The sequence below is a fragment of the Peromyscus maniculatus genome, chromosome 4, assembly GCF_049852395.1.
Source record: "Peromyscus maniculatus bairdii isolate BWxNUB_F1_BW_parent chromosome 4, HU_Pman_BW_mat_3.1, whole genome shotgun sequence".
Taxonomy (NCBI): Eukaryota; Metazoa; Chordata; class Mammalia; order Rodentia; family Cricetidae; genus Peromyscus; species Peromyscus maniculatus.
The window spans coordinates 130,718,619-130,743,377 of record NC_134855.1 but is presented as its reverse complement, the minus strand read 5'-3'; the positions used below and the strand labels follow the sequence as shown (position 1 = coordinate 130,743,377).

The 24,759-nt window shown below is 43.5% G+C and overlaps 1 protein-coding gene across 8 annotated transcripts in view; it reads right to left on the bottom strand.

Annotated features, from left to right (window-relative positions):
- The window catches only part of Tpx2 (TPX2 microtubule nucleation factor), a 64,639-nt gene that overhangs the window by 5,652 nt on the left and 34,228 nt on the right, over positions 1-24,759 (bottom strand). For all 8 annotated transcript variants that reach the window (XM_076570860.1, XM_042276493.2, XM_042276491.2 and 5 more), the window contains 8 exons: positions 23,296-23,418; positions 20,323-20,449; positions 18,005-18,133; positions 17,001-17,120; positions 13,855-14,128; positions 10,167-10,335; positions 8,207-8,345; positions 6,203-6,419 (listed from right to left, as the gene is read on the bottom strand). In XM_076570860.1, coding sequence (XP_076426975.1) covers positions 6,203-6,419; positions 8,207-8,345; positions 10,167-10,335; positions 13,855-14,128; positions 17,001-17,120; positions 18,005-18,133; positions 20,323-20,449; positions 23,296-23,418 — 1,298 coding nt within the window. The remainder of the gene's footprint in view (positions 1-6,202; positions 6,420-8,206; positions 8,346-10,166; positions 10,336-13,854; positions 14,129-17,000; positions 17,121-18,004; positions 18,134-20,322; positions 20,450-23,295; positions 23,419-24,759) is intronic.

Genomic DNA, 24,759 nt, shown 5'->3' with positions numbered 1-24,759 from the left:
AGTACTAACACTCCTAATCAAACATCACATAAAGACAGACACACACACACAGACACAGACACAGACACACACACACACCTAGACAAAAACAAACAACTAAGGGGAATTAAGATGCCTTAAGAAAGGTTCGTGTGCCGAGACAACAGAGGCCTCTACTGTGAGCACGGTCAGGACCTCTAGAAGCCCCACTCCTGGAAACCAAACCTGACCAACGTGGAAATCCCTTAAACAAAAGGGTGCAGTATTTGCATATAACCTATGCACATCTTCTCACATATTTTATATCATTACTATATTACTCATAATACCTAACATGATAAAAATGTATTCAATATATTTATTCTATCATTTATTCCATCTCATTATGATTTTATTATATGAATTTATATTATGTAGGGAATATTAGCCAAGGAAAGAAGTTCGTACATGATTGGTACAAATTAATTTTTTCCTAAATATTTTCCATCCATGGTTAGCTGAATTCACAGATGCAGAACTCAGAACTATAGTTGATTATACATGCCATGCAAAAGTTTACTGCACTTACTTTTTCATTTTACGTGTATGAATATTGGCCTGCATGTATGTATGTGCACCATGTGCACACCTGGTGCCAGAGAGGTCAGAAGAGGGCACTGGGTACCCTGGAACTGGAGCTGTGGATGGCAGCGAACTATCTGTGGGTGCTGGGAATCAACCCAGGTCCTCCGAGAGTCACGAGTGCTCTTAACTGCTGAGCTGTCTTTCTAGCCTCAGATTTTCTGTTTTCTAAAGACTGCTATCACTAGCACAGGAAATCCAGTCATCAGAGTTTGTGATTAATATGCTTTCACATGATTCTTTCACATTTATTTTTTCTTTTATGTGCATTAGTGTTTTGCCGTGGTGAACTGCACCAGGATTACGTGACATGGAAAGAAAGCCCAGCAGGCCAGGGCTCTGCTCTGGTCCATCTGTTTCCCACCTGCATGCAGGCACACCAACAGCCTCCTAGCCAGAAGTTCACAAAACAAAGCAATTCACTATCTAAGGACTCACTCAGTCCTGCGATACCCACCCCTTTCATTTTTGGACCTTTCTCTGCATCTAACCATGATACAGCGAGAGTGGGATGGTGCTTGTGGTACAGAGAGCAATGGTACCCCTAAGCAGCAGCCACACAGACAGTTCGCAGTGGAATCAACAGAATGGAAAAGATGTTCTGTAAGAAATGATCTTGGGGGGCTGGAGAGATGGCTGGGGGGGTGGGGGTTAGAGGACCTGAGTCCAGCAGAAGTTTACAAATACCTGTAACTCCAAGGAATTACACAGTCCTTTCTGACCTCCAAGGTACACACACATATATAAAACAAACCTTTTAAGAACAAAGAAGGAAACCATCTTTGGGCAGTCCATGAGACGGCTCAGGGGGTAAAAGTGCTGGCTTGTCAAGCATCATGACCAGAGGGTCCCATTCCTGGAACCCACATGATAGGAAAGTCCTCTGACCTTCACACACACACACACACACACACACACACACACACACACACACACACACACACACACAAAGCAGACAAACAAATAAGTACTACAATACAAAAAACTTCATAAAAAAATTATGGTTAGCACTTGGGAGGCATAGGCAGACTGATCTCTGTAAATTCAAAACCAGCCTGATCTACAAAGCCAGTTCCAGGGTAGCCAGGGCTACCTGAGTCTCAAGAAAAGAAAAAGAAAGAAAGAAAGGAAAGAGGGAGGGAGGGAGAGAGAGAGAGAGAGAGAGAGAGAGAGAGAGAGAGAGAGAGAGAGAGAGAGAGAGAGAGAGAGAGAAATAATCTTTGCAGCAACTATTTAAACAAATCCCATCTCCACTACAGTCAAAGCCAACTAGGGACTCAATTAGAAACAAAGAAAAAGAAATACAATTTCCAGACACAGAAGTTTCCTTTTTTTTTTTTTTTTTTTTTAAGATTTATTTTGTATACAGTGTTCTGCCTGCATGCCAGAAGAGGGCACCAGTTCCCATTACAGATGGTTGGGAGCCACCATGTGGTTGCTGGGAATTGAATTCAGGACCCCTGGAAGAACAGCCAGTGCTTTTAAACGCTGAGCCATCTCTCCAGCCCCCTTTCTGTTATTTTTACATTTCAATTCTAAGTTCCTTGAGGCTCAGGAATGTTGACATTTGCATCCCTCTGCCTTCTCCATAGTGTAGAGCAGTGGTTCTCCACCTTCCTAATACTGCAACCATTTAATACAGCTCCTCATGCTGTGCTGACCCAACTATAAAATTATTTCCTACTGCTACTTCATAACTCTGATTTTGCTACTATTAATGTTAGATCTGTGTTTCCCCATGGTTTTAAGAAACCCCTGTGAAAGGGTCAGGTGATCCTAAAATGGGTTGTGACCCACAGGTTGAGAACCTTTGGTGTAGGTAAGTGATCCAACAAGCTCACTTTTTTGGTTTGAAAACCCACCAATCCCTGAGCTCAATCAAATCCCACCAATCCCCAACCTGGAAATCTCTACCCTAGAAAGCTCCTCCCCCAAGAAGCCCTATAGAAGCCTGTCTCCTGCTCAGCTCTTTGCTGCTTCTCAACTGAGCAGAGGCAGCCACCCTCTCCCAAAAAATCTCTCGTGTGAGGTTTGTTGTGCGGTGTGACTTTGTGGTGTTCTTTGGCTCCCAACTGCCTGGATACCTCTCCCTCAGAGCTGAAACACTTGTACAGGGGAACCTCTCCCTCAGAGCTGAAACCTTACGCTCAGCACCTACCGTAAGACCTGCTGGTGAAAGCACGTGGTCTGTTCTACCAGCCTCCTCTAGCTTTGAGGACAAGTGCCTGCCTCAGCCCACCTTTGAGCTCCCAGTGTCTAGCACAGATTACAGACACAAGCTGGTGCACACCAGCTGATAATGTCACTCACAGGGGTATCTAACGTTAGTGTGCCTGTGCTATGAGTCACCAGGTCAGGCACTGGGTAGGATACAAAGTATATTATAACATGGACACCCAAGTTCCCTGTTCTATCTTCCAGTAGAAGAAAAGAGACAATAAACTAGTAATTGAAACACATCTTAATCTTCATCAGTGTTCTAAGGAAACCCAGTGGCTGCTGCTGCTAAGAGTGAATTAGGGAGAGTCTCCCTCGGTAGGCAGTTTGGCGGGAAAGGGACTGGGCGTTTACAAGTGGACAGTGTGCTTGGAAAGATGATGGGGCCGGAAATGCCCCCAAGTGCCCTGGGATGCGCTCTCGGGCCTGGCTCAGTACTCTTAGGATCTCACCAGTAACATCATTTCAACACGTATGCAAAAACCACACGAAGACTACACAAAAAGAAGCTGGACAACCTGCTGCTGTCCCTGAGCCATCCCTGAAACGGCAGATCGATCCTCTTCCCAGCTCTGCCGACGCTGCAGGCCCCACCAGGTACCAGCACCAAGTTTCCATTCCACACCCTCGTGCTCAAGGCTCCATGACACCGCCTCTGCCCCGAGTCCTCCGCTACTCAAGCCCATCTTTCCACTGCCTTTGCCGTCTGTCAATCACAGGGGGGAAACAAAGAGGAGGAAACCCCCTTCTCTGATTTCTTACAGAACGACTTTTCCTTTGCCAAAGTATGAGGATTGGTGCCCACTACAAACTGTCTGCACGGCTGCTTCTCAGGGCTTTAACTGCTCCCCCTTGTTCACAAGCAGCACACCACACTCACTGTATCTCCTGAAGCACTGTAAGAGCACACAAGAGCACAGCTGTGTCCACATCCCTTCTTAAAGCTGAGTTCTCTAAAAAAAAAAAAAAGATGGAAAAGTGCTGTGGGATGTTCTGTATGTCCTGTGGGGAGCCTGTTCTCGGGTTCCTCATGGCTTTACCCAGCAGGTCTGCATAGAGGATGATTAGGACCACGGGCCTGAGTGCAGGTGTCTGAGATGATCTGCACTTGGCTGTGCTGCGGGATGGTCTGTATGTCAAGTTGCTCTGATTGGTCAATAAATAAAACCTGATTGGCCGTGGCTAGGCAGAAAGTATAGGCGGGACTAACAGAGAGGAGAAATAAAAGGACAGGAAGGCAGGAGTCACTGCCAGCCGCCACCCTGACAAGTAGCATGAAAAGATGCCGGTAAGCCACGAGCCACGTGGCAAGGTATAGATTTATGGAAATGGATTAATTTAAGCTATAAGAACAGTTAGCAAGAAGCCTGCCACAGCCGTACAGTTTGTAAGCAATATAAGTCTCTGTGTTTACTTGGTTGGGTCTGAGCGGCTGTGGGACTGGCAGGTGAGATTTGTCCTGACTGTGGGCAAGGCAGGAAAACTCTAGCTACAGAAAAGAATACCTCTAAGCCAGTGTGGTGGCCCATGCCTTTAATCCCAGCACATGGTAGGCAAAAGCAGGTGGATTTCTGTGAGTTCTGGGCCAGCCTGATCTCCACAAGGAGTTCTAGGACAGCCAAGACTACATTGAGAGACCTGTCTCAAAAAACAAAAGAAAGAAAGAGAAAGAGAAAGAGAGAGAGAGAGAGAGAGAGAGAGAGAGAGAGAGAGAGAGAGAGAGAGAGAATATATCTAATGTCTCTTCTATGTGCCAGGGCTACATAGTGAGGGCCTGTCTCAAAACAAAAAACAAAAACACCTCAGGGGGCTGGAGAGATGGCTCAATGGTTAAGAGCACTGACTGCTCTTCCAGAAGACCCCAGTTCAATTCCCAGTACCACATGGTAGCTCTCAACTGTCTGTAACTCCAGTTCCAGGGGATCAGACACCCTCATCCAGACATACATGCAGGCAAAACACTAATGCACATAAAATAAATAAATTGTTTTAAAAAGATAAAATAAAAAAAAGGATTTACTTTAAAAAAACAAAAAAAAAAAAATAAAAACCCCTCAGGACAGCACAAGCACTAAGAGGTACATTTCACTATCATCAACAGGACAGTTGACTGAGTCAGGAACCCTATTGTTCGTTCACCTGAGAGCTCTCTGACCTGAACTCAGCAAATCAGAATGCCAGGGCTGGGAATCTGTTTACCTAAGAAGAGACCCAGAGGATTCTGAAAGCTGGCCAGGCAGCACTCTCCTTCAGCACCTCACAGATTTGGTCCTTCCTTTCTCTCTCTCTCTCTCTCTCTCACACACACACACACACACACACACACACACACACACACACACACACACACACACACACACACACACAGGGGTTGGGAGAATGGCAGTGCCATATGAAGAAAAGCTTTCAGTTAAAGAGGAAATGGTGATTATTTCTAGGTACAATCATGATTTTTATAAAGCCTTGGAAGTGTAACTTGAGTTTGCTTTTGGTCTAAATGCAAGGAAATGGAATAAACAAAACAATCTATCACGGCCCCTCACGGGTGACTCTAAAACAAGCAAAGGCAAAGATGGCACACAGAAGGCCAGCACAATGCATGCAATCTGCAGTCCTGGCTGCCAGAAGGCTGACGCAAGGACGTCTCTGTGTCCCAGAAGGTTAAGACAAGCCTGGGCAACAAAGCAAGACCCCTTCTCAAAGGAAAGATTCATTATTTAAATAGTATATGCTGTTCTAGTTTATATGTTATGAGACTTGAGCATTTACAGATCTTGGTTACCTATGCAAGGTTCCGATGGCAATCTTGCAGATACTGAGGGATGACTCCGTATGAAAAGGGACATGTGTCAGCCATCACAGCAACACAATGACAACACAAGGATGTCACCTCTACTACACATCATCAATGGTTGCTCCTCTACAAAGCACTCTCTGAAGTTTCCTCCCTTTTCTCCAGTTCTGCAGCTCTTTAAACCACACCTCTTGCTGGGTGCCTTTAATCCCAGCACTCGGGAGGCAGAGGTGGTGGGTCTCTGTGAGTTCGAGGCCAGCCTGGACTACAAAGTGAGTTCCAGGACAGTCAGGACTACACAGAGAAACCCTGTTTTGAAAAAAAAAAAAAAAAAACAAAAGAAAAAAGAAAAAACTGCATCTCTTTTCAGAACACAACCTCCTAGGAGTCTTTTATTATTTACCCACACATTGCCTCTTACTAGACTTGAAATTCTAAGACCAAAAGTCAGTTCTGCTGGATCTTTTTGTCATCTCCAGCCTGATACAATGACGACCTACTCACAGTACCAACCTGAGCATTTGTGAATGGGCAGATTTTTAGTCACGTACAGAACACTTCTGCCAGCTCCCACACCTCAAGTATTCTTACCACAACATCTTCCAAGATCTTAGTGGGGCAAGGTCTGGAATGAAACTCAAAGTGTTCGTCCTCGGATTTTTTCTTTGACTCTCGATCCTGAATTCGTTTCTCAATTTCTAAATCAAAACCAATAGGCTGAGTGGGAGGTTTAACAGGAGGTCTCTTGGGCAAGATGGGGCCACTTCCAAAAATTCTGGGATCAAGTTCCCGGGCTTTGAATTTATATCTGTAAAGAGAGAATTTAAATAATAAACACAAAAGGCTTTTTAAATTAAACAAAAACTACACAAAGTAGAACAACACCTATTAAATAAGCGATAAGATAATCCACCCTGTGCAGCAAAATCTCTCCTCTCCATCTCATCTTCTACACCTCCTGAGAAGAGTAAATGAAGCAGCCGGAAATTCCTACAGGGGCTTGGGGCTCCCTGACGACAGGCACCCGTAACCCTAGCATTCAGAAGGTAGAGACAGGGACTTGGGGCTCCCTGACAACAGGCACCTGTAACCCTAGCATTCAGAAGGTAGAGACAGGGGACCAGAAACTCAAGTCTGGGGCTGGAGAGCTGGCTTGGGGTTAAAGGACTGGCTGCTACTCCAGAAAGCCTCAGTTCCCAGCACCCACGGCAAACAACCATTTGTAACCATCTCCAGTTCCAGAGGGTATGGTGATATTTTATTTGTGCTGAAATGTGATTTTATTTGTATGTTAATAAATAAAGTTGCCTGGGTTTCAGAGCTAATAGCAAGCCATAGCAGAAGTCTGGCAGTGGTAGCACATGCCCTTAATCCCAATCACATGACAGGCAGATCTCTATGTGTTCAAGGATACCACCAGCATGGAGACACACACCTTTAATCTCAATACCGACCATAAAAGACCTGGAGGTCTGCATAGATGGGCAGTGACGAGGAGGTCATGTGGTTGAGTTTACAAACGATGAGAAGGCAGAACAGAAAGTCTATAAAAAGACAGATACACAGGAAGTAGCGCTCTGGCAGAGAGGAAGGACAGCAGTGCCAGTGAAGGGTAAGCTCAGCTCTCAGCTACTGCTCTGACCTCTTGGGCTTTTAACTCTGCAATTGGCTCTGTGTTTCTTATTTAATAAGACTGTTCATCTACAAGAGGGTCCAACATCTTCTTCTGGCTTCCTTGGGCACCAGGCATGCCAGTGGTGCAGATACTGCATGAAAGCAAACCTCCCATAAATATAAAATAAAAATTTAAAAAAAATCAAAGTCATCTTTGCTAATAGCAACTTTGAAACCCTATCTTTAAAAAAGATAGAGCTGGGGCTGGAGAGATGGCTCAGAGGTTAAGAGCACTGACTGCTCTTCCAGAGGTCCTGAGTTCAATTCCCAGCACCCTCTTGGTGGCTCATAACCATCTGTAATGAGATCTGGTGCCCTCTTCTATGTGCATAATAAATAAATAAATGAAAAAAAAAAAAAAAAAGATAGAGCCAACGCTGGTAACATGGTCTGTAATCCCAGCAATTCAGGCCTAGGCAAGAGAATTGGATAACAACTAAAACACACCTCAGCTAAAACGCCAGCACAAGCAACTCAGTGAGGCTCTAAGTTAAAAAGGGCTGGGGTGTATTGTAGCTCAACAGCAGTGTCTGTCTTACCTGCACAAAGGTCCTGGGTTTCACCCCAACACCACAAAGATCAGGGATGATCTTGGCAGGCAAGTTTCAGCACTGACTACACTAAGTCCCAGCCTTTCCCAAGAGTAAAGCTGTAAAAATGCTTTGAAAGTCAGGAGGAGGTAAGGTCTAGACCAACCTTAGTCCTTAACTGGAATCCAAAAGTAAGTTCTGCCATCCCTACTTCTGCATTGGATTTTCACCAGCTTCTGCTCCAGCGCACCTCCCTGTTCCCACTTTCATTCACAGACAGGAAGGAGCACAGGCGACAGCCACTGTGAGAAGTGGCAGCAACGGCTGCCCTGCAGGCCGGACGCAGCCAGGCAGGTCTTACCAGCGCTCCTCAGAGAGGAAGTGGACTTACTGCTGCAGTTTCTCCAACTCCTCAGCCTCCTGTTCTGCTGCGCTTTTGCAGGTCACAAGCCTCGCACGGTATTTGGTTTGCAATATGGGAGTCTGGGGGTCTCTTGAGATCTTGGTCACAGGTCTGGAGGGTAACAAGTCTGTAAAGCAAAATCAGACATTTGCTCAGTTCCCCAAGATCCAGTTCACCTGTAAGTGCGGGCCCAACCAGGTAGAACACAGACAAAGCAGGGCGCCTGGCTTTGTGCTCTCAACCTACAGATGTTCCCTCCCTCCCTCCTACCACCCTTATCCAAGGGTGAATTTGTCTGCCATCTCTGCACTTAAGGTCTAGCCGAGCCCAATGGGGTTCTGTGCCACTGCATAGACCTTTCTACTGACAATACCAACTATTTTGCTTGTTGTTGACAATGTTTTTATTACTGTTTTAAGACACCAGACCTTTACAGACCTTTACAAACCTATGAGTAATTCCCAACTTCATGAATTTCACAACAAACATCTGTATCAAAGCAAGTCAATGGTAAAGCCAAGCATGGTGTACATGCCTGTCATCCCAGCATTTAGGAAGCTGAGGCAGGAGGATCAATAGTTGATTCCCAACCTAGGCTACATTTCAACTTTCAAACCAACCTCACTATAGAGCTACACCAAACAGAGATGCAAAGAAGAAGGAAGTCTGACAGACAGCTGGAGAAAGTCAGAGACAGACAAAAGAGCAAGAACAACTGCTCCAGAATGTTAGGATTAGACCAGCGGTTCTCAGCTAATGCTGTGACCCTTTAAACCAGAAAATTATTTTTGTTGCTACTTCCTAACTGTGATTTTGTTACTGTTATTAGCTTTTATACAAACATCTACATTTTCCGATGGTCTTAGGTGACCTCTGTGAAAGGATTATTCAACCCCCAAGAGGTCATGACCCACAGGTTGAGAACTGATTTAGAGCATTACCAACGCTCACAGAGGCTACTGATTTCCCTGGTCGGTAACAAACCTGACAATTTTCATAATTACTGAAAATGAATTCTTCTACCTAGACCTTATATAACAGTGAGAAAAATTAATTATCTAATTCATTTACTGGGTTCTCTTTTGAACAGATTCTGACTATGAAGCTTTGGCTAGGTGAGAACTTAATTCCATGAAGATAAAAACAATTTTCATGGTATAAAATGTCAGACTGTAGTAGCAAGCGTAAGAAACACTGTAGTTAGGGTTGAGAATGTAGTACATTGGTAGAGTGCCTGCCTAGCATGCACAAGGTCTTAGGCTGAATCCTCAGCACTGCAAAAAGAAAACAGAGAAATACTACATTAAAAGTAACTCATGTAGCCACCTAAAACAAAGTGCTAACCAATGCTTAGTAGGAAGAGAAAACTTTTAGATAGCTCAAAAATACATCCTGTTTTATCCAAAATATTAGCCATATTTGTTTTTGTTTTGAATATGGGTTCTTTGTAGCACAGGCTAGCCTTGAAATCACTATTTAGACCAAACTGGCCTTGCCCTACCTCCCAAATGCTGGGACTACAAGCATGCACACCAGTCCAGCTTAGCCACATCTCCTGATAAGTTATTTTACATTATTTTCTTTTCTTTGGTTTTTTTGAGATAAGGTTTCTTTGTGTAGTGGCTGTCTTGGAACCTGCTTGGTAGACCACACTGGCTTCAAACTCAGAGATCTGCCTACCTCTGCCTCCCGAGTGCTGGGACTAAAGGTGAGTTACCACACCCGGCAATTATTTTCCACCTGCAGATTTTATGCTCTTGTAGAAATTACTTTCATAAAGACAGAAACAACTGAGATCCTCTCATGTGTGCCCCACCCAATCTACACACACTTGTCAGCCTTTGCGCCCCTCCTCCTCCCCCTCCCCCTCCCCCTCCTGAGGATCACTGCTGCTGTGCAGGGATGGGATGGCGGAGGCCCGGCCCGCTAAGTGCTGGAGCAGACTTACTCTCGTCCTTCTTATTCCTCAGGTGGTATCTAGTAGGGGTTCGTCTGTGGAAGGCTTCGACCTGCTGTGCAATGGGCACATACTGAGAAGCGGCTTCGTCAAATGTTCTCTTCTTTCCTTTGGACAGATTGAATGGCTTAACAATGGTGCATCCTTTAGTCACTCGGGCCTGTGAAGAGAAAAGGTGTCAGCAAAGGAAATGGGATCTACCGCCAGCACATGCTCAGGTGTGGTGGAGCCAGGATCCTTACACTTATCAGTCCTTCGGCAAGGGTTACACAGTCTGACATTATGTTTCTTCTTTGAAAAATCTGGCACTTAGGAGATTGTTTTATAATAGTACATATGCAGTTTTCCCCAAGTCTATAATGCTTTGAACCAGTCAAGAGCAAGTTTTGTAGAATTCAAAGGGAAAGAGAAAGGAAACGTAAAACCACACAAAACTGGCATGGGCTGCTGGGTCTGCATCAGGTCAGGCAGAAGCCTAACTTAGCTCTCTCCACATAGACCCTCAAACTGACTGATACGAAAGCCTACCCCCACTGTGGATCACTAACTTTTTATCTATTTTTTTTTTTTTTTTTTGGTTTTTCGAGACAGTGTTTCTCTGTGTAGCTTTGCGCCTTTCCTGGAACTCACTTGGTAGCCCAGGCTGGCCTCGAACTCACAGAGATCCGCCTGGCTCTGCCTCCCGAGTGCTGAGATTAAAGGCGTGAGCCACCACCGCCCGGCAACTTTTTATCTATTTTTAATGAGTTTTTTAAGTTAGGTCTCTCTGTGTAGCCCTGGCTGGCCTGGAACTCACTATGTAGAGCAGGCTGCCTTTAACTCACAAGAAATCCACCTGCCTCTTTTGAAAGGAAGCAAAACTCCAGGGAATCCACCTGCCTCTTTTGAAAGGAAGCAAAACTCCAGGGCATATTTCTAAAGAGGCAGCAGCGAATTCAGGCTTTAAGACTGACTCAAGACCGGCCACAGAGTACAACCTCATCTCAAATAAAAGACAATGATGACTACAAATGTGAGGGGCTCGCTAGTTCCAGAACGATGATTTAGCATCACCATTGCTTCTGGTGGTGCTCTGCTAATAAAACTGGACACATGGGCACCAGCCATACATATGATGCATAAACATCCATGCAGACCAAACGCATGTACACATAAAATAAATAAATCATTTGGGGGGGATGGAGAGGTAGCTCAGTGGTTCCTGCTGTTCTTCCATAGGCCCCGAGTTCAATTCCCAGCACCCACTTCAGGTGACTTAGACAAACACCTCTAATTCCAATTATGGAATTCCCACTCCCTCTTCTGACCTCCACTATCACCCACACATATATGGCATACACTCAAAACACAAATACTACAAGAAAAATAAGTATTAAAAGTATTTAAAAATAAAACCTTGCCTGAAGTCAGGAGTGGTGGTGCACCCCACCATCCCATTGTTGGGGAAGTGAAGGCAGGAGGATCAGGAGTTCAAAGGTCATCCTCAGTTACACAGTAAGTTTGAGGCAAACCTAAACTAAATGGGACCCTGTCTTAAAACAACAATAACTAAACTGGATGGAGAGATGGCTCTACAGTTAAGATTAACTACTACTCTCTGTAAAATTAAAAAAAAAAAAAATGCAGAACAGTGGTAGTGAATACTTTTAATCCTAGCACTCAGGGAGGCAGAGGCAGAGGGATCTCTACGAGTTCCAAGTCCAGTCTGGTATACAGAGCAAGTTCCAGGAAAGCCAGGACTACACAGAGAAACCTTGTCTCTAAAAACCAAAAGAAAAAAGAAAACAAAACTAAACAAAAAACTGAAGACAATATGAGCGGTCCACTCCAACGCAGTTTTCACATAAGGTCTGAGAGATCTGGGACTCAACATTGTAGACAACAGGCTTTTCTTAGGATTCCCCCGCCCCAGTGGATGTTTAGCAAGGTTTTGTAAGAACAGGTCCTAAAACCTTTATGCCGATAACTAGCCCCTGGTTCTAATCTCCTTTATCAATTAGCTAATGTCTTGCAGGTTAAACTAGGTGTCGACTATGCTCACATGGCTCTAGATTTAACTTCTTTCCTTCATTTCTGACATAATTACTTCATTTACTCCTCTCCTTTCCTCCCTCCAAAGCCTCCCATATCCACCCCCTTTCAGATTTACAGCCTCTTTTTTCATTAACTGTTACATACATACATACATGCATACATACATACATACTCCTATATATAACCTGCTCAGTCTGTGTGCTGGCTAGTATTATATCAACTTGACACAAGCTAGAGTTATCTGAAAGGAGGGACCCTCTATTGAGATTGCCTCCATAAGATCCGGCTGTTTTTTTTCTTAATTAATGATGGATGTTGAGGGCCCAGATCATTGTGGGTAGTCGTTCCTGGGCAGATGGTCCTGGGTTCTATAAGAAAAGAGGCTAAGCAAGCCATAGGGAGCAAGCCAGTAAGCAGTTCCTGCTCCTCTCCATGGCCTCTAAATCAGCTCCTGCCTCCAGGATCCTGCCCTGTTTGAGTTCCTATCCTGACTTCCTTCGGTGATGAACAGTGTTGTGGAAGTGTAAGCCAAATAAATCCTTTCCTCCCGAGTTTCTTTGGTCATGGCATTTCATCACAGCAATAGTTACCCTAACTAAGACAGTCTGTATAATATTATTTGTATGTATGTTTCCAGGCTGACCCTTTGTATTGGATAAAAAGCTGATGTGCTCTTCTTCCCTGAGAAAACTATTTCTCCAGTTCTCAGCACTCCTTCGTTACTTGTAGTTCTTTGAATAGGACTGAGGCCTCCTGACCTTCCCCTCACCCATGCTAGGTTGTCCTTGTTCAGCTCATGTTTAGGCAGTCATGCTGGTGAGACTCTACAGGTGTAGCTTCTGACATTCCTAGGAGACATCTCACAGCAAACTCCCTGATGCCTGATGAGGGCTGGGGCAGACCTCTCACACTGTGTGTGTCCGGTTTTACTAGCAGAGCACCGCCAGAGGCTATGATGACCCTAAACCCTCATATTTGCAGTCATCACTGTCTTCTATTGGAGATGAGGTGCTGTGGAACAATCCTTTCCCACACTGTGAAAATGCATTACTCCCATTGGTTAATAAAAAGCTGGGCAGGAAGTTAGGTGAGAAAGCCAAACTGAAAATAATGGGAAGAAGGAGGGCAGAGTCAGGAGACACGGCTAGCCGCCAAGCAAGTAGGACGTGTAGAAAATAAGGTAGCAAGCCAGGAGCCTCATTGCAGAATGTAGATTAATAAAAATGGATTAATTTAAATGTAAGAGCTAGTTAGTAATAAGCCTGAGCTATTGGCCAAGCATTTATAAGTAATATTAAACCTTTGAGTCTGTTATTTGAGACCAGGGAGTTGGAACAAGAAACATCTGTTTACAATGAGGTCATACTTTCCACACCCAAGCCTTCAGGTGCTAGAAAAAGCCTCTACAAATTTGCCACATATAATTTTATGTGTTTCATGTCCCATCTTAATTTTTACACCAACTTGGTAACATGCTTTCCCAGAGGAGTGATTTATTGACAGTCACACAGCTCACAGGGAATTTATATCTATCTTGATTCAAAAAATAAGCCTCCTCAATTATCCTATTGTAAATAATAACAACAAATGCTACAGCTGAATCCTACTCAATTAGTAGTAAGAATATTGTTGCCTGGCAACTTACAGGAGATGAAGGATGCTTTCGAAGTTCAGACATGAAATTCACTTCCTTATACTCTTCCTGGTTCTTGGGATGTTGTTTGATTCGCTCATCCGTGAGGAAGTGGAAGTCAACTGTTTTGGTGACTTGGTTGGTGGACTTCTTCACGGGTTGCGCTGGCCCCGCGAGAGCGAGCTTCTTGAACTCCTCGTTCTTCCTCCGCATCTCCACCACCTCCTGCTGCATCTTCAGTCTTTTCTCCAACTCCTGCTCCTCAGTGCTCTTCAGAACCTTCTGCCTACAAACAAGAATCAGCAAAAGAAAGAAGAAAGAAAGGGCTAAGCGATTCAAGGACTCTAAAGCTGCTGGGTAGACTACATTATAACCTATGTTATCTATCAAAACCAAAGTTTCTCTACCAGAAACAAATGGTGCCTTAATTAGGTAACATTATGCAAAGATGGGTACTTTACATGAAGGCATTATAAAATTTTCAGAGAACAATTGCTAAAATTACACAAGACACTAGACACAGCAGAAGATTCCTATTTGTCTACACCAATGACTTGCTTTTATGCCACATGCAAAACTAAGCCAAGAAGTCAGAAAAGCCACATTTAGAATTCCAGCACTTGGGAGGTTAAGACCAAAGGACCGCAAACTGGAGACCAGCCCAGGTAACCTGGCTAGTTCCAGGTCCAGCAGTGTAAGTAAGAAAAAGAAAGAAAGTGCGGGGTGGTGGTGGCATACAGCTTTAATCCCACCACTCGGGAGGTAGCAGCAGGTAGATGTCTATGAGTTCAAGGCCAGCCGGGTCTACAGCTCGAGTTCCAAGAGAACCAGGGATATACAGAGAAACCCTGTCTCAAAAAAAAAAAAAAAAAAAAAAAAGGAACAAGAAAAGAAAAGAACTCTTAACAGCAAATAAAAGTTAAAATATTTCAATGCTGGAGGAGATAAAGAAGATGATTAAGAGAGATGGCTCAGCAGTTAAGAGCACTGGCTGCTCTTGTAGAGGACCTGAGTTCAGTACTTAGCATCTACATGTGGCTTACAACCATTGTTAACTCCAGTTCTAGGAGAACTGATACCCTTTTCGGGCCTCCAGAGTACCCACGCAAATGTGGTGCACTGGCAAATACTTGTACACATAAAATAAATAAATCTTTAAAAAAAATTAAAAAAAAACCCTAAGGTACTGGACATACTAGTTTGGTTTGACTATTCCATGTTGCTATTTAGATTATAACATTACCTTTATATCTCATAAAATATAATTATAAGCAGTCAATTTACAAAACTTAAAAATAGAGTTGGGCATGGTGGCACATTCCTTTAATCCCAGCACTCAGGAGGCAGAGGCAGGCAGATCTGAGCTGGAGGCTAGCCTAGTCTACAGAACAAGTTCCAGGATAGCCAGGGCTACGAAGAAAAACCCTGTCTCAAAAAAACATACAAACATACATACATAAATAGATTGATGATAATGGATCAATTAGATCTGAAGCAATTAAAATTTTGTTTTGTTTTCATTTTTTAAGACAGGTTTGTTTGTTTGTTTTTTAATTTATATATTTATTATGTATATAGTGCACATATCCCTGCAGGCCAGAAGAAGGCACCAGATCAAATTACAGATAGTTGTAAGAGACCATATGGTTGCTGGAAATTGAACTCAAGACCTTTGGAAGAGCAAACAGTGCTCTTAACCTCTGAGCCATCTCTCCAGCCCCCAAATTAAAATTTATAAAGAGGCGGATAAGGGGCTCAGGATGTAGCTTTGTAGTTAGAGTGCTTAACTAGCATGTGGAAAATTTAATCTCCAGTACTACATACACCAGAGCGGTAGTGCAGACCCACATCCCAGCACTAAGGGGGGGTGGAGGCATAAAGAACAGAGGTTCAAGGTCGTCCTTGGCCACTAATCTAGTACAAGGTCGGCCTATGCTACAGACACAAAAAGGTGACGACATTGCAAAACTTTTTTTCAGCCGGGCGTTGGTGGCGCACGCCTTTAATCCCAGCACTCGGGAGGCAGAGCCAGGCGGATCTCTGTGAGTTCGAGGCCAGCCTGGGCTACCAAGTGAGCTCCAGGAACGGCACAAAGCTACACAGAGAAACCCTGTCTCGAAAAACCAAAAAAAAAAAAAAAAAAAAAAAAAAACTTTTTTTCTTTTTTAAATTTCAGAAATAAAATTGGCAATAAATATCAGCACCCATAAAACCATTATCTATTATTAAACCAGTGGTTCTCAATCTTCCTAATGCTAGGACCCTTTAATACAGTTCCTTGTGTTGTGGTAGCCCCCAACCATAAAATTATTTTTGTTGCTACTTCATAACTGCAATTTTGCTACTGTTATGAATCTTAAATAAATATTTTTGGAGACAGAGGTTTGTCAAAGAGGTTGCAACCCACAGGTTAGGAACCACTATATTAAAGTATAAACAAAATTTCCCACAAAAAACTGAATCATCTCTTGGCAAATGAATAAAACTGACCCCCAAAGGTGATTGCAGACTGTAAAACCAAGCACATTTACTGGGTAAAGGATAAGAAGCCCCAGGAGGCCTGTCCGACTGAGTAGTAAGAACTTGTATTGACCTTGTCCTTTGAGTGTTTTTTGTTTTGTTTGTTTGTTTAGCCCTGGCTGCTCTGGAACTCTGTGAACCAGGCCAGCCTTGAACTCAAAGACTGGCCTGCCTTTGCCTCTCACGGGATGAGATTAGGGTATGCACCAACAGAGCCCAGCTTTCCTGTGCATGGTTTTTTGGTTTTGTTTTTTTTTTTGTTTTTTGTTTTTTGTTTTTTTGGTTGTTTTTGTTTGTTTCGGTTTTTCAAGACAGGGTTTCTCTGTGTAGCTTTGGAGCCTGTCCTAGAATTCACTCTGTAGCCCAGGCTGGCCTCGAACTCACAGAGATCCACTGCCTCTGCCTCCCAAGTGCTGGGATTAAAGGTGTGCGCCACCACCGCCCAGCCCTGTGCATGTTTTAAACCAGCATCTGTGTTCATTGCTTACCATCTCAGCATCCTTCAGATCACAGGCAGGGTCACAGATAGCTTTTAGGAGTTTCCCCAAATGGCATGTGTGCCAACTGGATTGAAGACAGACCAAAAGATTTATAATTTACTGCACTTACTCGAAAGTTTACACTGGGTAGAAACTCACCGTGCAGGTGGAACACCAGTATGGCCCCCCTTGCCTTTCTCCGGACTTTCTCTTTCATTCTTTCTGGAAGTACCTTGAACACTGCCTTCTTCCTCTTCCTCGGCTTTCTTTTTATGAGACCTTGAATTCAAAATGAACAAAAATAAAGACATTTCCTGAAGCACATCCTCACTTGGGGGACTAACGACATGACTGAACCACAGGGTTCTTCAGTCATATCATCAGATCATACACAGCAACAGCTCCGATGTTAACCATGAGAAAGCCCTCGGGTCAGCTGAGGCATCTGGTAGTGTTTAAGTCAACAAACAGACAGTGGACAGCCTTCCTGACAACTGCAACATCTGTTCCAGGTAGCCAGCTACAAGTAAGTATTGTACCGGCTTCAGCAGCCTCCACTGCAACTGGGAGATCCAAGTGACAATCTCAACGACTAAGATAAAGTTTAAGACGCACCCTCCGGAGAAGGTCTCGCTTTCCTGCGAGAGTGCTAGCCTGCTTCCTTTACAACATCCACTCATGAACATGGATGTAATGTCTAAAGATAGAGCAGTTACCTTCTGATAATGACGCTCAAGCAGAATGAAAAAGCTAAGAAGTAATAGCCAAGGATCAACCAAAGCCCGTGGCAAACTAGTTTTGACTTCTGTGAAGTACAAAAATTATTTAGATACTTTAGAGTATTCCCTTCAGTGAAACATATTCCCAACTAAAAAAAAATAATAAGCTTGAATGCCATATATTCTGGTTGGTCTTTGCCACAGAAGAACACTGGAATCAAACCTGTAAACTAAGATTTGAGCATCTTCCAGAAGGACACAGGTAACAACACCCCTGACCATAGCAGAGCTTAGCAGTTTCCCAGTCTACAGGTACACCAACCACACTGTAGATGGACCCACTGGCCACTTTACTTTATAACTCAAAATTCTCAATTCAGGAGAGAAACCTACCACACAGGTCGGTGGTCTGCAAGGCAAGAGTAAGAAACCTTGACTACTTACAATTTCATTTTTTTGGAAGGTGGGAAGTCTCTAGCAGGAGTGGTACATCTCTTTGCTTTCATCTCAACAAGGTCATGGTTTTTTTCTTTGTGCTCCAAATCCTTCTGAGCAGAGAGTCTAACGGATCTCCTATGGTAGAATCGACACAATTTATCTTAAGATGAATACATTTACTACAGATATACAAATGCTCTTCAAACAGTAAAAGTATGTCAAACTACAAGATCAATAAAATGCTTATTTTATTATCCATTCTCTAGTAATCTAATGGTTGTGAAAATTTGCTATTTCCAACCATAAAATGCTGGTATTCAAATTTGCTGGTGTTTTACAAATTAAACCTCAATAAAACTGACTTTTGGAAACACCAACAAAACAGACTAAATAGGGTTGTGCTATTGTGATCTCAGCACTCAGGAAAGCTACTACAGCAGGATGGCAAGACTTAGCTCAAAAGGAGAAAACTAGAATCAGAACCCTGATTGTGTGGTGGTATGTGCCTTTAATCCCAGGGTTTAAGAGGTAGAGGAGGAGAGAGTTGAGGAGAGAGACTGTCCTGAGATTCCAGGACAATCATAGCTCCACATTGAGAACCTGCCTGAAATTTTAAACAGAGTTAAAAAAAAAATACAAAATATATTTGAATGAGGGCTGGGATGGTTCAGTGGTAAAGACCTGCCTAGCAAGTACAGGGAGCAAAGATCTGGGTTCACTTCCAGAGGGGACATGGGAAGGTTAAGATTAAATAGAAAACACAGGGCAAGGAAAATAGGATTACAACAACACAACAACAAAAAAAGACAGTGACCAGGAAACAAAGCAGTGACAGGTCTAACCAGATTAATAATTATAGTACAGTAGTAAGTACACGCTGACAACATTCCAGTACAATAAAAATTAATGAGACCAGTTATTTTGTTTGGGTGTTTTTTGTTTTAATTGTTGTTGTTTTGTTTTTGAGACAGGATCTCTCTGTGTCGTCCTGGCTGTCCTGGAATTCACTGAGATCCGCCTGGCTCTGCCTCCTGAGTGCTGGGATTAAAGGCGTGAGACAGGGTTGGGGGGGGCGGGGAGGCATGCGCCACCACCTCCAAGCTGGGTTTTTTTTTTTGTTGTTGTTTTTAAAGCAAGATCCCACTAAGTGCCATCTACAAAAACTTAACTTTCTGTGATTGTTTAGTTACTTTAAAAGCTCCACATTATCGTGAAAGGCAGGAATTGGGATGAAGGGGATCAGATGACTCAGTGAGCAGAGAAGCTTGTGTCCAAGCCTGACACCTGGTCTGAGTTCAGGCCCCATGAACCACAAGGTGAAAGGAGAGAACTGATTCCAACTACTGTCCATATGCATGACAGTATACATACATACATACATACATACATACATACATAAACACACACACACTCTATATATATATTATTTATATATATGTAATATTAAACCTTTTTAAAGATTTTTTAATTATTTATTTAGTTTTATTTGCTGTGCGTTGGTGTTTTGCCTGCATATGTCTGTCTGAGGGTGTTGGATCCCCTGGAACCGGAGTTACATACAGCTGTGAGCTGTCATGTGGGTGCTGGGAATTGAACTCATGTCCTCCGGAAGAGCAGCCAGTTCTCTTAACCACTGAGCCATCTCTCCAGCCCCATAATTATAAAATTTTAAATAAGAGCAGGGCATATAACTCCGCAACAGAAAGTATGCTTAGCACAAATGAGACTGCCTCAAACTCTAACGCCACAAAATGTTAAGCATGAATAATAAAAAGCAAAAATAGAATAAAAGTAAAATAGAAAATATATATACAAACCTAACCATGAAAAAGCTTCTGTAATACTAAACAAAGGAAGGTATTTGAAGGCTGAAGAGATGGCTCAGTGGTTAAGAGCACTGGCTGCTCTTGCAGAGGACACAGGTTCAATTCCCAAAACCCACATGAGGACTCACAACTGTCTGCAACTCCAGTTCCAGAAGGTCCGGCCCCCTTCTGACCAGGCGCCAGGAATGCACATGACATACATAAATAAATGCAAGCAAAACACCAGACACATAACATAAAATAATTGAAATTCTTTAAAAAGAGGGAGAAAGGTAATTGACATCAGAAAAACATAACCATTTTATCCATACAAAGCTTTTAAAATCAAACTGACGAGTTTGCATCCTGGCCTTGAGTAACCAAGTATGTATAAGCTCTCACGTATAAACGAACCCTGCAGGCTCGCTCACCCCACAAGCACTGACACACAAGATCTGAGCGTCACTGTACTGTTTGAGCAGGACCAGTAAACCCACACCTTCTGTACCCCACTCTTACCTCTGAGGCTGGACAGGAGTTTTTCCTGACACATTCCCTTCAGCATTCACAGAAGAACAAGCATCTGATGGAACGGAATGTTTCTGAACATTTTCCTTTTCTGTCTCGTTATGGTAAGTGTTGTCAACTAGGAGAGACCAAAAACCTAATTAGACTACTGCACAAGTATCCTAAAATACCCACTTACAAACACATTAAACCTTTAAACCGCTAGAACGCTGGCTGCTCTTCTAGAAGACCTGGGCTTAGATTCCCAGCACCCACGTGGTGACTCACAACTGTCTGTAACTCCAGTTCCAGGGGTTCTGACGCTTTCTTCTGGCCTCTGCAGGCAGGATGTACAGACATATATGCAAGCCAAACACCATCAACGTGAATTAAATGTAAAATTGGAAGGTTTAACTGGAGTTACCCTATAACAGGGGACAGTGCCTCTCCCAGACACCATGAGCCATCAAATAAAAAGCCCAGAGCCACACACATGTTACCTTTTTGCAAGTTTTTGTCAGTGGGTCCCCTATAGACACTGCCCTAAAACAAATTCTAGGTTATTGCCAATGTGCCTTGCTTCCCTCCAGAACTCGACACTGACCACACTTGGGTCACAGAACATGGAGGAAATCAAGTTAGCATCAAACAGGAAGCCCCGGTCCTACTAGCTAGCTTTCCTGGAGCTGAGGCGGTACGTGCACTACCGGGAAGTAGAAACAGTCCTTCTCAGATGTGAGCCCGGCCAGCTGCAGTGCCGAGTGCCCTGGCACGCCCCGCCCACCAGTGCAACAGCGAGGACTGTTAGGAGAGTGACCGGCCACTTTCTGATTGGATCTAAAGCCCACCCAGAAAATGGAATTCACACCTGACACCACTAATAGGTCTCAGAACCTGTGGCTAGGGAGGGCATGGGTCCTTGGGGAGGACAAACTGCTACTATTCTGCAAAGTGGACACAGTATCAAACTGCCCTGAGTACTTATCTTCACACCCATAGGTTAGTGCCTCTCCCAAAACTCAGAGAAGCTTCTTTTGGCTGCAGATGGCAATTAACACAGAGACTCACAACTGGTCAATGTGTAGAGAAAAATAAGACGGTAGTGTTCAGATCTAAACGGGACATCATACCATCGCCTCCAAAGCTCAGGGATCATCAAGGGGGTGGAAATCTTTTAAGAGCCAGAGGAAGTAGAAGACTATAATTAAACAGCACTTATCCAGAAACGACAGGGCAGTTGCACACATTAACTCCTAGTAGCTAGGACTTCACACACAAGACCATGACCAAGATCAAACCAGACAAAATCCAACATGGATGAAGAAGTGGGACATGAAGTCCCACCCTTAGCTGAGCAGCTTTGGCAATTGATGGCTGCTGGGATACAGAGAGTCAGTTTTCTTCAGAAATGCATCCTGAGAGGCTTCCTACCCATGGTCCAGTAGACGGTCCTACACTGATGCACACTGGCAGCACTAAGTGGACTTAGTAGTTTAAAAAGAAAACATGAGCCAGGTGCTGGTGGTGCATGCCTTTAGTTCCAGCACTCAGGAGGCAGAGGCAGGCAGATCTCTGTGAGTTCGAGACCAGCCTGGTCTACAGAGTGAGTTCCAGGACAGCCAGGGCTACACAGAAAAACTCTGTCTCAAGGAGGGGTGGGGGGGAAATCATGTAATTGAGAGAAAATAATGATGGAAGAAGGGATAGAAAAGGAGTTGAAAGGGAGTTAATAGGGAATAAATTTGATTAAATAATATCATATGGGCTGGAGAAATGGCTCAGTGGTTAGTCACATTTGTTGCTCTTTGGGAGGACTTGAGTTCCATCCCCTGTACCAACATAGTGGTTCACAACCATCTGTAACTCCAGTTCCAGGGGTTCGGATGCCCTCTTCTGACCTCTACGGGCACCAGGCATTTAAGTGATACACATACATACATGCAGGCAAGGCGAAACACACACATAAAAAAGCAGATACATTTTAAAAGAAAAGTATGTCTGTATGAATTCAAGCAATAAATATTTTAAATTAATAGCCCCCAAAATGAGGGAAAAAACTAATCAGTACTCAAATCTCAAGAAAAATAAAAAATTATATACATATATACACATACATGTGTATATGAGTATGTGTACATAAGCATGTATGAGTGTGATGATACAGAATTCTAAATTAAAATCATATGTATCCCATACACAAATATTATCATTCCTAAACATGGAAGCCTTAACTCAGGTCAAGTTATGCAGAAGGCCTGCTTATAAAAGCTACTTTGCTTATACATCATATACATGTTATCAAGTTATCACAATGTACCCTATAAACATACAATTATGTTTATCAATTAAAAAACACTTTTTTGGTTGGCCATGGTGACCTAAAAAGGCCAGCCTGAGAGCTACATGAAACCATTTTTTAAAAATTTCATCAGCTAAGGTCTGGGATGCAGCCCAGCAGTAAAGCATTTTCTTACCATATTCAAAGCCCTACATTCAATCACCAGCATAGCAAAAGGTAAAAAGAAAAACAAACAAATGCCAGTTTAAAAAGAAAATCACAAGAATTATACACTAACGTTATTCATGAACCTTGGTGCAAAATCTTTCAAAAACTTAGCACTCAGGACAGCACTATAACTCAGTTACAGCACTTGTCAAGCACACATAAGGTCCTAGACTTAATCCCCAGCACTGGAAAAAAAGTTCAGAAATGAATCCTAAAGGCATATAAAAAGAAAACCACAGTCAGGTATGGTGGTGCCTGTAATGTCAGCAAGAGGCGGAGGCAGGAGGATCACCAGTCTGAGGACAGCCTGACCTCTTCTTAGGAAAAAGAGCAGCACATGGTTGTACGCCCACCATGAGCCAGATTCACCCAGTCACTAACAAACCAAAATTACAGTCTCTGGTGGTGATTCCCTGAGCTCGGCAGCTCTCGTCACGGCAGCCTTGGTTGAGGGTCTTGTCTAAGCTGTTTCTCCTTACCCGCCTTCAACGGTGTGGCACGGCCTTGCGGAAGTTTGGCTTTTCTCAGGGAAGCTTTGCCTTGAAAAAGCTCCCCTAGTCCTTTCTTCCTAAGAAAGCTGTTCTCCAGGTTGGCCTTCTCCTCTGTGAGATCATCAGTGAGGAAGCAAAACAAAGGAGAATCATGCATTAAAATGGGGACTAAAGTCCATTTCCAGCACCTTTTGCAAAAACACAATTCTAGCAGCTACAGGAAAGGGGCGTGCGGTCAGGGACAGACTGCACAATCTATCCCCGAAGCCCTTGCAACCTCCAACAAGGCCTTACAGAAAAGGAGCTGTGGATTCTGTACTCCTTTGCCTTTGTTAAGATACACGGTCAGGGCCACACCAACATTATCTGGCCTTATCTACCACTAAAATACACCACATTCTCCTTGAAGAAAACTGTGGCCACCAGGAACTGTAAGATTACAAGGAACAGATTATAGTCACAGAGCGTGGGGTGTGTGAGTGGAGCAGAGCAAAGCTTTCTCAGAGTTTTATCTTGGATTTTGCTGTGACTAAAGCTGGTACAAAAACAATCTGTCCCAGCATCATCAGGCTGTGTCAAGCTACAGGAGTACAGTGAGCCCCTGAATAACTACACTGTACACATTCTGATTATAGCCATGTTAGAAGATGTGGTAAGATGAAAGAAAACAACAAAGAAATATAAATGAAGGTAGTTTTCTTTCTTTCTTCCTTCCTTCCTTCCTTTCTTTCTTTTTTTTTTTTTTTTTTTTTTTTTTTTTTGTGGGGTCTGTCCTGGCTCTCACTCTGTAGACCAGGCTGGCCTCCAACTCACAGAGATCTGCCTGGCTCTGACTCCCAAGTGCTGGGATTAAAGGTATATGCCACAGCCGCCAGGCTTCTAAGGTAGTTTTCTAAGTGACAGCTTTTTTTTTTTTAAAGATTTATTTATTATGTATACAGTGTTCTGCCTACATATATGCTTGCAGGTCAGAAGCGGGCACCAGATCTCATTACAGATGGTTGTGAGCCACCACGTGGTTACTGGGAATTGAACTCAGGTCCTCTGGAGGAGCAGCCAGTGCTCTTAACCGCTGAGCCATCTGTCCAGCCCAAACATTTTTTTTTTCCTTCCAAACTGTATTTAATCGTATTGCCATGCTAATATGCTCTTCCTGTGGATATCGGGAGGGTAAAGAAAAACTTGTAAAAAGAAATCTTCAGACAGTCCTCAGGCCTGCAGTGCTATGGGATGGAGAAGACTGCTCTAGGGCAGCAGGCCAGGCTATCTGCTCTTCCTTCCACCAGAGCCCTCCGCTGAGAGTAACACCGAATACCAGACACCTTCTCATCTGGACTCTGCATTTTAAGTGGTAAGGGCAGCTGCAATAGGGTCATTCTTGTTCCTACCACACACTGATGTCAATGTCTCTTAATGAGGAAGGTGGAGACAAGAGAAAGGATAAAATGAAGA